General features: G+C 42.4%; 1 protein-coding gene across 2 annotated transcripts in view; it reads right to left on the bottom strand.

The window, feature by feature from the left end:
- The window catches only part of UBE2D2 (ubiquitin conjugating enzyme E2 D2), a 41,779-nt gene extending 32,182 nt beyond the window's left edge, over positions 1 to 9,597 (bottom strand). The window contains exon 1 of one of the 2 annotated variants that reach the window (XM_069484100.1): positions 9,021 to 9,597. In XM_069484100.1, the coding sequence (XP_069340201.1) occupies positions 9,021 to 9,044 (24 nt within the window). In that variant the 5' untranslated portion in view covers positions 9,045 to 9,597. Of the gene's footprint in view, positions 1 to 8,764; positions 8,933 to 9,020 lie in introns of those variants that run through there. The other variant, XM_069484101.1, reaches the window with a different exon arrangement.
- Between the last annotated feature and the right edge of the window lie 2,471 nt (positions 9,598 to 12,068).

Here is a 12,068-nt window from a genome sequence, read left to right as displayed (position 1 = left end):
ATTGTTTTTGTAATTCTAGACTTACAAAAATATTATATGTATTAAAAACATATTAATGCGACAGTATTTTAAAGTTTGTTGAAAAGGAAATTTGGGATTCAGTACCTTTTTGAATTTAGAAATATTATAAAACTTCATTATTTTCACATTAGGGCTTTTTCTTTCCCTTTTTTTGGGTTGGGGTGGCAATGAAGTGAAATGCTAAACATACATTTAACACTGACACCTAAGATTTCAAGATTCAATTCCATGGGTCACCATTATTGGCTGGTTAAGACAGTGATAATATTTAAAAACCTTAAAAAAAAAAAAAATAGCCCACCAAATCCAAGAATCACCTTCCTTCTGCAATGTTCCTCCAGTGCCCTCTATTGACAAAGTCTAACATTCTGTTTATTGCGAAGGTGAATGAATCCAGCTCCTTACAGTAGAGCAGATACTGGAGGGTGAACTTGGAACTGATTAATAAATTGATAAAGTGGCAGATGTGTATCTATTTTTTGAGGGGGGAAGGACAGGGTCTCTCACTCTATTGCTCAGGCTAGAGTGCAGTGGTGTCATCATAGCTCATTGCAACCTCAAACTCCTAGGTTCAAGCGATCCTCCTGCCTCAGCCTCCAGAGCAGCTGGGACCACAGGCGCCTGCCACCATGCCCAGCTAATTTTTTCTATTTTTTTGTAGAGACAGGGTCTCACCATATTGCCCAGGCTTGTCTTGATCATCCCACCTAGGCCTCCCAAAATGCTAGGATTACAGGCAAGAGCCTCTGCTACGGGCCAGATGTATACAATTGATTTGTTCTTTTTCATTTTTGGATAATGCTTCATTGCATGCATATTCTACATTTTGTTTATAAATTCACTTACTGATGGATATTTGAGTTGTTTCCGGATTTGGGGTATTGTGAATAAAAATACTAGGCATATTTGTAAAAAACAAAAACAACAACAAAAAACTACCTTTCATGTAATCCGTTAAGTGCCAAGCACTCTTCTATCTTTCCCACCAACTTGAAGGCTATGTGACATAATCCTCATTCTATAGATAAGGAAGCTGAGGCTCAAGAAAATTAGTGAATTAAACTTGGCTAAAGCCACAGTTCTTCCAAAATCCTACTATTTTTTTTCTACCACACCACCTGATGTTGGCATTCACTTAATGTTGTTGACAAACACTGAATATCTACTATGCATCAGGTAGTAGGAATACGAAGAATACGACATAGGAACTTTATAGGAATACAAAGAATAAGACAGGAACTTTGCTCACGAGAGCTCGTCTAGAGAGGGCAATAATCAATCACGTTTACATACTAAGAAACAATTCTACATTGGAACGTTGCCCGTATGCCTGGGGCATGCTTCCCAAAGAAGCCATTTCTGCTGGGTCTCCAAGTCTGAATAAAAAATTTAAGAGAAGGTGGGAGTGGGGTAAGATGACATTCTCTGTATAACAAAAGGCACTTAAAAAGAGAATGATTCTGAGAAGGATCAACTAGAACTGTTTCAATTACAGCAGTACTTCCTATAAGATACTAAAGCAGCAGAATTTGTTTGTAAATTTTATCTTTATTTTTGGAGACAGAGTCTCAGTCTGTTGCCCAGGCTAGAGTGCCGTGGCATCAGCCTAGCTCACAGCAACCTCAAACTCTTGGGCTCAAGCAATTCTCCTGCCTCAGCCTCCCGAGTAGCTGGGATTACAGGTATGCGCCACCATGCCCGGCTAATTTTTTCTATATATATTTTTAGTTGTCCATATAATTTCTTTCTATTTTTTACTAGAGACGGGGTCTCGCTCTTGCTCAGGCTGGTCTCGAACTCCTGAGGTCAAACGATGCACCCACCTCAGCCTCCCGGAGTGCTAGGATTACAGGCGTGAGCCACCGTGCCTGGCCAGAGTCCTTGATTCTTAAGCCTAAGAAGTCGATTATTTAAAAATAAATACAAGCAAAGCATAGACATCTATTTTTCAGAAAAATTAGGTGACCTGTCCAGGATGGGACAATTAGTAATGTTAGCAGTACTCTAAATGCCTGAATATTCCAAAATATGCAATCTGTATTCTTTCTTTTGCTACAACATATTTGTTTGAAACAAACTCTTATACTGTAATAAAAACAATATACAGTATCATTTAATGCAGCAAATAATGCAGGTTGCTTTTATTATGTAAGAAAAATACTATTCTTAAAACTGTTATTTTATAACAAAATGAAAAGACAGTTATTTCATCTTAATATTTCAAAATAATTTAATTTTTTTGCTTGTGGTATTATGTTTTGATTATATATTTTAATTAATTTATCTGTAATCTTTTGCACTGCCAATTTTAATACAAGAGTCCATGATTTCATAAACTTTTGTTTGTATCCCATCAATAACACTAGTTTGACAAACATTCTGATAAAGTTAGGAAACACTAGATCTGAGGTATGAGAAAGCAGTTTATCAGAAGCTAAGGGAAATAAATGATAACCATGTTAACCGTTACAAAAATTTAAATAAAAACTGAGGTATCCATTGAATTTGGCAATTAAGTAATCATAGTGACCTTACTAAATAGTTCCAGAAGAGTGAATAGACTATTCTTTCAACAATTTTGGCACTGAAATGTCAGAGATGGGAGGGATAAAGATGAGGAAGGAAGTAGCTCCAGTTGGGGGAGGGGAGGTTTAAAAAGTTCTTTTGCTGTTTTTAGGATAGGGGAAAACCTTGGATAAGATTGCATGCTGAGGGGAGTTAGAGAAAAGATTTGGAACCATGAAAGCAGGTACAGTTACTAAAGAGGCAAGGACTGGAAGAAAGAAATAGGATGGAAAGCAAAAGTTAGTTTGGCAAAGGGAAAAGTAGAGTTTCTCCAAAGACAACAGGGGAGAAGAGTGATGACTAAAACAGGTAAATCTGGAAAGACAGTAGCTCTATAGTCAAGACTGCCTGCATCTGAACCCTGGCTCTTCCTATGTTACTCTATAATCTTAGGCAAGTTTATTTCTCCACGTTTTCTCGCCTAACCTGGGGAGAATAGAATTTTCAAAGGATTGTTGAAAAGATTGAGTCATTCCTGATATTATACATAGTATTCTAAAGATGATAGCTTGGACTTTTTTGTTGCTGCTGTTGTTGCTTTTTAAAAAATGCCTCTAAGGAAATCTGAAAGAATTCACACATAAGATTTCTATCTTCTTTACAGAATAGTTACTTTGGTCAACTGCTGAGATTAAAAAAACCATTTGACTCTCGTGAAAGATATATGGAGAACAGAACATCCAAATTTGCATAGTTTTAAGTGGGTTCATGGACACCTCAGTGAGGATATAAAGGGAAGGTGAGGAAGATCTTCAGGTTCCAGGACGTAGTTTAAATAGCCAATTGTTTGAACAAAAGAAGAAAAGATTGCATCCTATAGATTTACACACCTAACAGCTATGTAAGGGTAACACATGGTCTGCCAGAAAATACACTGGACACAGTCAAAAAACCCTGGTTCTTGATCTAGCGTTAGTCTTATCTAGCAAGTCACATGGCCTTTTCAGCCAGCAGCCCTGAGATATGTTGCAGCACTAACTCTTTACGATTCTATTACTTGGAATCTCACAGGACTCTGTAGACAGAAGAACAAATGGTACTGTTATTTCACTGTTATAGTTTTTTTTGTTTTTTTTGTTTTTTTGAGACAGGGTCTCCTGTTGCCCAGGCTAGAGTGCCGTGGCATCAGCCTAGCTCACAGCAACCTCAAACTCATGGTTTCAAGCTATCCTCCTGCCTCAGCCTCCCGAGTGGCTGGGACTACAGGCATGCACTACTACATCTGGCTAAATTTTTTTTTTTTTTTTTTTTTTACTTTTTGTAGAGATAGGGCCTAGCTGTTGCCCAGGCTGGTCTCAAACCCCTGGCCTCAAAGGATCCTCCTGCCTCGGCTTCCCCAAGTACTAAGATTACAGGTGTGAGCCACCGCATCCGGCCCCTATGTTATAATTTACTATGATTCTGAAGGTTAGCCTGGGAATCTAACCACCAAAACTTTATTTCTACAGAAAAAAACAAGTGTGCTCCTGCATTTTTGGGATGAGGCTGCAAAGGTTCCTGGCAGCATCAGGCATGAGTCAGGTATTCCTATCCTGGGAACTGCCTAGGATATTTTAGCAGCCATCTTTCTTTGGACTAAAATATACAGAATTGGACCTTGTCAAAACCTGATCCTCGTCAGTCAGCAGCACAGTAATACACACTGAGATACTTTAAATAAAACCTAGATTTATTAACAGTTATCCTCAATGATGGCTGTTTAAATTATATTTAAATAGCAATCTGGTAGAGCCAAGGAAAGTTTCTCAATTCAATGACCTTTTATAAAGCAAAGAATACTTTTCTAATAAAAAAAAAGCCTTCCCAGAAATACTTTTGTCAAGGAGCTTATCTTTTGGAGTAAGAAGGTATGTCTGCTTTCCAAGATAGAAATAAATTTAACTAGCCATTTTCAGCCAACCATTTATTATGTTAAAGTTTCCAGTACTCTACCGGACAACACACTAATTTGTTTCATCGTCTTGATAGAAATTTATTTAGTCTTTACATCCAATAATACTAACGTAATATATGGTACTATGCCTCTAAGTACAGTATTTTAAATAATCTTTCTAAATTTAGTATGTTTCAGTGTTACAACTCCTTTCCCATATCGTTAAGAATCATGCTTTGGTAACTTCCCAATCTCAGATATTTTTAAAGTGTATAGTCTACAGAAAGATGATTCAAAACATGAAACAGATCATAATGAAGAGTAAGATGTAAACTTTCACTATGGGATCAATGCAACTATTAAACTGGCTTTCCCTATGACTTCACATAAAGCCATATAAAAACTCAGTAATTAGAATTTTTAAAAAAAACTAATCCTGTTCATCTACATAAAGCAACATTTTTAAACTTTTAAAAAGAAAGTAATGGTTTAAATCAGCGGTCCCCAACCCTTTTGGCATCAGAGACCATTTTCACGGAAGACAATTTTTCTACAGACCGGGAAGGGAGGGATAGTTTTGGGATGATTCATGTGCACTACATTTATTGTGCACTTTATTTCTATGACTATTACATTGTAATATGTAATGAAATAACTATACAACTCACCATAGGTTGGGGACTCCTGGTTTAAATGATTTAATCTTCTTACACTCCTGATTACCTAATGAACCTCAATCTTTTGTTACTTTTAATTCACATATTAAACTGGTGTCTACCAAAAAAGTGTGTTTTGTTTTGTTTTAATTTGAATCGGTTGCCAAAAATCTGAATTTGCAGCTTCTCTCTCTTTTTTTTAAAGGGAAGATCTGGCAACACTGGGCCTACAGATTTTGGCAATGGTGAAATTTGGAGGGAGCTACACAGCAGCTGCCATCATCTGATAGCACATGCATTTTCTAGCTTCCCCATTCTCCTTGCTCACTTGGTTACCTTCCTGGCCTTTATAGCCATCAGAGTTTAAAATCTTTATTTCACTGAGAATTTTATTTTTCTGTCTCTTAAGGGGTCTTAAAAGAAACGAGCTATAAAAATCTTGATCACAGACCCAGAATAGATCAAGCGTTGATCCAGGCATTACTTCGTTTTAAGGCTATCTATACCAAATGTTAACTATAACTAGCAGGACACCATTAAAATGCAGAAGGCACTTAACTGTTAAGAAAGAAGCTTGTAATATCCTAACTTTGATCTGTCTTCAACTCCTCAAAGAATCAAGATATTTAGGTTTTTATCCTTCCCAAGAAGAGAAATTAACCCTATCTTTCAATATTATGGCACTCTAAGAGCACCAAATAGCTTCCTAAATCTGTATAACAAAAGTAAAGAAGAAAAACAGGAAGCCAAAAAGGTCTCAGATCAGCCAGAGATCACACAGTTCACAAAACACAAGAAACCCTCTTCACTCAGAGCCTACAGGATCTTATTTTAGACACAATTTTAATAAGCTCCGTGATCTGGTTTCTTAGCCCACAACAGATGAGATTCAGCCAACTGGAAAAGGGCTGGGGGTGGTGCTGCTAGAGGCAGGCACTCAAAGCATCAAAATCAAAGCTGAAGACCTAAAAAGTCAGCAGAAAACCTCAAAACATAACAGGGTCGGGCCATGCAGTGCAGATACAAACAATCCCAAAGGACCCCAATCCCTGCCTGAAAGTACACTGGATGTTCATAATGACACCCTTTGGTACACTCTGCTTATAGCATGGGTCAGGAGACCTTAAGGCGATATCAAAATAACGTCCCTCAAAAGGTTTTTCCAAAAAAGACATGGCCTTTAAGAGAGTGTCAAAATCACAGACATGAATAGTGTCCCTCTGTCAAAGAAACAAGATACTGAATTCCTAAAGATGCCACAAGTCAAACGTGTTTTTTCTTAGAAAAAGAAAGATGCAGTTCACAACATCTAAAGTTGAAAAGATATTTAAGCAGAATTATTTTATCAGAGAATGATTATTGGGAAGGTTCAAGACCAAGACTTAAATATATAAACCAAGCAAGTCTTTTGGGGATTCCATTGCAGATAGATTACCAGGACTGAGGATAAGACAGCACTAGTCTTATCCATACCTAGTAAGTCCACCATCCAACTTAAAATTGGAGTCATACAAAAAGTTTGAAAAAATTGATCTCCATTTTGTCTGTACAATCTTTTTGATTGGTTTACCAAAAATAAATTTAATTTTTCTAATCACTGGTAGTCTCACAGAATTCAAGCCATACATTGAGGAAAGGAAGTCTCCTCTCTTCCTCCTATAAGCCAGGGGAAAAAGGTTAATACTGAGTTTTAAAAGTTCAAATTATTTCTAAACTTGATTTTCTTATTAAAAATTGTAATATAGGACATATTTTAGAGAAAATCTATTCCAGAAAATATGTAGTAACACATAAGAAACCATATAACTGGGGGACAGCATTAGAAAATTAAAATGTATGTTTTGAGTCAAAATACTATTTCCCTCCATGAAGAAGTCTCTCTAACACACATATCAATCAATGTAGAGATTAAAGGCTACTTTTCTTGGTCTCTAAATTATCACACACAATACTCACTTGGTCCTCTTCAGATTTGAAAATAAGAGCACAATCTTCTACAAGTATAAACCAAGTGGCATTTCAAGTTGGTAAGTTCCCAATTAGATTCTATACAGAATCTAATTCCTAAAAGCCTTAAAAATACCTATGTATATATTTACTTGGATGACTATTCCTCAGTGTCCTCTTACCCCTTAAATGGTTCTCTGAGAGATCTTTGCTTAAGGTTCAAACTTCTTTTAACAGGCCAGGCATGGTGGCTCACGCCTGTAATCCTAGCACTCTGGGAGGCCGAGGCAGGAGGATCGTTAGAGGTCAGGAGTTCAAGACCAGCCTGAGCAAGAGCAAGACCCCTGTCTCTACTAAAAAATAAAAAGAAATTAACCAGACAACTAAAAATATATAGAAAAAATTAGCCAGGCATGGTGGCACATGCCTGTAGTCCCAGCTACTCGGGAGGCTGAGGCAGTAGGATTGCTTAAGCCCAGGAGTTTGAGGTTGCTGTGAGCTAGGCTGATGCCACGGCACTCTAGCCCAGGCAACAGAGACAGACTCTGTCTCAAACAAAACAAAACAAAACAAAACAACAAAACAAAACCCTGCTTCATTTTAGTACAAGATTTATTGTCTAAAGTCTGCCCTTTTTCATTTGTTAGAAATCAAAGAAGTCAAAAGAAGGTGGTAAGGAGCTAATCTAATGTATAGTAACCAACATGATTACCAGCTGCTGAGCTGAGGTGTTTAAATCATCAATCTGCATTCTGACTTAGTTTAGGGCAAGGTGAAAACTGGTTCTCTTCTTGCATCTCCAACCCATCGTTCAAAATGGATCATCCCAGGACCTACTTCTCACTAAGTAGCTACAGGTTTAATACAGCCAATCTCAGAACCCAAGTGAAACACCAGACAAAAATTAAGAGTGGTGCCTCCCCACTCCCAAGAAAAAACATGACAGTGTATGGCACTAAGAAGTTACAATACTGGGGGGGAGGGCCAGTCCCTACTCGAGATGTAGCAGTAGGAAAGCAACCTTATGAATACATGAATAACCCTTCATTTTAAAAAGAAATCCTTTCTAACAGAAAATCTAGTAAAACCCCTTCTAAGTTAAAAAAGTCTCCCTGAACATATCACCTGATTTCAGCGTTAAATTTCATTTTGTGAAGAGACTGTGAAAGGAATTTTTCTGTAATTGCTCCGGTGGTTTTCAATGTTCACGTTTCTACCTCTACCATTACCAATTTAACGGCTTTCCTATTAGATCTAATCCTGCAAAACTGAAGTGTTAGCTTCTGACTACATATGGCCATCTCAAGAAATAAAATGCTTCTCCCTTTACTTCCCTCCTCCCTCCTAAGTCATTTTTTCCCCTTCTGACTTCTTGCTCTAACAGTTTCTGGACGGACGAGCAGGGTGGACCGAAGTGTGCGGCCTCCCAAGAGGTAAGTGAACCAAAAAGAAATACTTGCGGATCGGGCAAAACGGCTTCCTCCGTCTGCCAGAGACAAGAGCCGCGATTTCAGGCGCTTCTGTGCAGAGAGCTAAGGCAGGTGGGGGAGGAGGGAGCAGAGATGGGACGAGGAGCTCTTTCGACCTCGGTCGATGGGGCTGCCCAACGCCCCAGCGCCACCCCCGACCCGGTCAGCCCGGCCGGACAATGGCCCTCAGGCGCAGCAGTCCCAGGTTGGAGAGAAGCCTTGGGATTCCGTACCACGCGGGCCGGGAAAGGCAGCAGGAGAGGAACGTAGAGAGCACCTCCGGCCTAAGCGCGCGGGCTGCGCGCCGGGGCCTCCACGGGCGCCATCACTGGGAGTGGGGTATGAAGGCCGCCCCGCGGGGCCAGCGCCGGCAGCGGGATCCAAAGAGGCCGCGAGCCCGGAGGAGGCGACGACGGGAAGTGCAGGCCGCAGCCTGCTCAGCTGGCCCGCCCAGTGGCCCATCCCCGCAGCTGACCTCCAGTCGCTTACCTTGTGGATTCTCTTCAGAGCCATGGTGGGAGGCGGGTGGCGGCGGCCCCCGGGGCGGGGACGGGGGCGGGGGAGGGGCGGGGAAGGGGCGAGGGAGCCTGAGGCTGCCTCGGCGATCGCGGTCGGCCGGAGAATATGGGAGTTCGGGAGAGGGGGAGTCTGGTGGGACGGGCTGAGGGCCGGGGCCCACTCAGCTCCTGGGCCTGCCGCAGCGGTCACCGCATCACTCGGCGGCGGCCCCTTTATGCGCTGCCGCCCCAGCCGCCGCCGCCGCCACCGTAGCTGCCTCTTCTTCTTAAGCTCAGCGCCGCCTCCTCCTCAGCCGCCGCGGATCCCTCCGCCGAGGACCAGGAGCCTAAGTCTCGGGCTCAGCAGGCGCCTCCCGGTCGGACGGCCGGAGGGACTGCTTGCCTTCCTGCTTGCTGCAGGTGGACGGAGGGACGCGCGGGCGGGCGGACAGGCAGGCGGGCGGCGCCGCCGGGGTGGGGCCGTCAGAGCGCGGGGTGGGCCCAGGCCGAGGTGCAGGTCGGGAGGCGCGGGGATTGGCGGGCCAGGGGAGGGAGGGTCGGGCCGCGCCGGCGGCGGAGGGATACGGGCCGCCCCTGTGAGTATCGTACGCGCCGTAGCCGTCACCGTCGCCGCCGTCGCCGCCGCCACGGCCACGGAGGGGATGACGCCGCAAAGCGCTGGAAGGAGATCTCGCGAGAGACTGGGGGCGGCTTTTGGATGCTCCCGCGCCGCGACCGTGGAGTCCTGGTCCTCTGGTACCCCGCGCGGGTGTCGTCAGAGGTCAATAAAAGTTGAAAGGCAAATGTTTTCCAGATAGCTTGACCGTTCCCGTATCAGTCTTGGGAGGAGGCACTTACACCCATTGCAAAGTTCCTGAAGGAAGAGAGTACTTGTCTAAGGTCACCCAGCTCTCAGTGGCAGAACTAGTACTTTAGTGAAGTCGCGGATCTTAATCAGATCCCTTTTTGGAAGCCGTGCGGTAACAGCCTGGGCACCTGCCGGGAATGCGGTTTCTCAAGCGTGCCGCGGACAGCACCGAAATGGGCCTTTCAGACTAAGGGCCTACAATATGTGGAGTTGGTTTTTTAGGAAGTGGGGGCAAAATTCACTGAGCACCTACTCTGTCCCCAGTCCCACCCCTTGACCAGAATGAGGTACGAGGCCAACCCAGGGCTGGGAGGTGCTTATTATCTGACTGGAAACACTTACATAGGAGAATAATGAGGAATGTTTTCCTGGGAGGTAATGCCCACATTCTCAAATCTACCTCCAGGGTTTTCTGATTCCAAATCTGTCTTCTTTCCTCTGTGTGTGGAAAGGACCTTGCAGATTGTTGATTCTAACTCCTGAATTTAAAGAAGAAAACTCTGAAGCCCAGCTAAGGTAAGGATCTTGCAAAAAGTCAGTAGGTGAATGGCAAAGCTCATACTGCCTCACCTACTGAGTAGAGACGGTTAGAACATAAGGGCAGGGCACCGGGGACCCAGTGAGAGAAAATTGTATCCAGTCGTCCAGGGTAGGTAGATTTGAGGTTAAGGGTGAAGATGAACATTCCACAGCCACAGATACTTTCTTCACGAGAAATGTGATGGGAGAGGTACAAATATGCCCACTGGTCAGATTTTTAATTTTTTTCTCAATAACATTTTTCTATTAGAAAAGCAATATATATGTTGCAATAAATACAGATAAGCCCAAGTGTTACAGCGGGTGGTCCCGAGGTCAAACCCAGCTGTACACGGAGAGTCGGAGAATCAAGGTTTATTCGCCAGAGGGGTCTCGCCACCAAATTGTGAGCCCCGTCTACCCGATTTTTCCCACTTTTGTTAAATTGGGGTGGTCTGCGTGCTGGGGTCTCAGGTGGCTAAGGTAGTAGGTTAGTTGATGTGTCAGGTAATAGATTAGTTGATGGGCCAGGTAATAGGTTAGTATTATGCTGATGCGGGTCTTCCGTGAGGGGTGGGGGTCTCAGGTGGCTGATGGGGGTTTTCCTTATCACAAGGAAGGAAATAAAAATCACCCATACTCTCATCATCCAAGTTTTAACCACTTTTGACATTTGGTTAATGTCCTTCCAGTCTTTTTTCCTTACATATCAATACATATTTTTCTTTTAAAACTATAGGGTCATTCCCTAATACTGTTTTGCAATCTACTTTTCAAATAAATAACATATCGTGAATTTTCCTTTGTCAAACATTACTACCTTATTTTAACAATTACATATTCTATCATATAAATGTACCATATTTGAGACCCTGTCTCAAAAAAAAACAATGTTGTGGGTGAACTACAGATATCCTGTAGTTAATCTTTATATAGCTCTAACAGTGCTTCTTTAGGATAAATTCCTAGAAATGAAATTGCTGCATCAAAAAATATGCAGACTTTTGCATCTATGTTCATGAGGGATATTGATTTGTAATTTTATTTTCTCGTACTATCTTTATCAAGTTTTCACATCAAGGGTTGGTTACCGTGGCTCACACCTGTAATCCTAGCACTCTGGGAGGCCGAGGCAGGAGGATCACTGGAGCTCAGGAGTTCAAGACCAGCCTGAGCAAGAGCAAGAGCCGTCTCTACTAATTAGCCGGGTGTGGTGGCATGGTCCTGTAGTCCCAGCTACGCAGGAGGAGCAGGAGGATCGCTTGAGCCCAGGAGTTTGCGGTTGCTGTGAGCTAGGCTGATGTCCCCGCACTCTACTCAGGGCAACAGAGTGAGACTCTGTCTCCAAAAAAAAAAAAGTGTTTGCATCAAGTTTACGCTGGCCTCATAAAATAAATTGGGAAGTGTTCCCTCCTCTGTGTTCTGAAAGAGTTTGTGTAGGATTGCTATATTTTTTTTTTCTTACTTTAATAAATATTAGATAGAATTCACCAGTGAAGCCATCTAGCCCTGGAGGGTTTTTTCTTAGGGAAGAGGTCTTTTGTTGCCCAGGCTGGAGTGCAGTGGCACGATGATAGCTCACTGCAGCCTCAAACTACTGAGTTCAAGCTATCCTCCTGCCTCAGCCTCCTGAGTAGCTGGAGCTATAGGTGC

This window comes from Eulemur rufifrons, chromosome 10 (assembly GCF_041146395.1).
Source record: "Eulemur rufifrons isolate Redbay chromosome 10, OSU_ERuf_1, whole genome shotgun sequence".
NCBI classification, from domain to species: Eukaryota; Metazoa; Chordata; class Mammalia; order Primates; family Lemuridae; genus Eulemur; species Eulemur rufifrons.
This window is presented reverse-complemented; position numbering and strand designations above follow the sequence as displayed.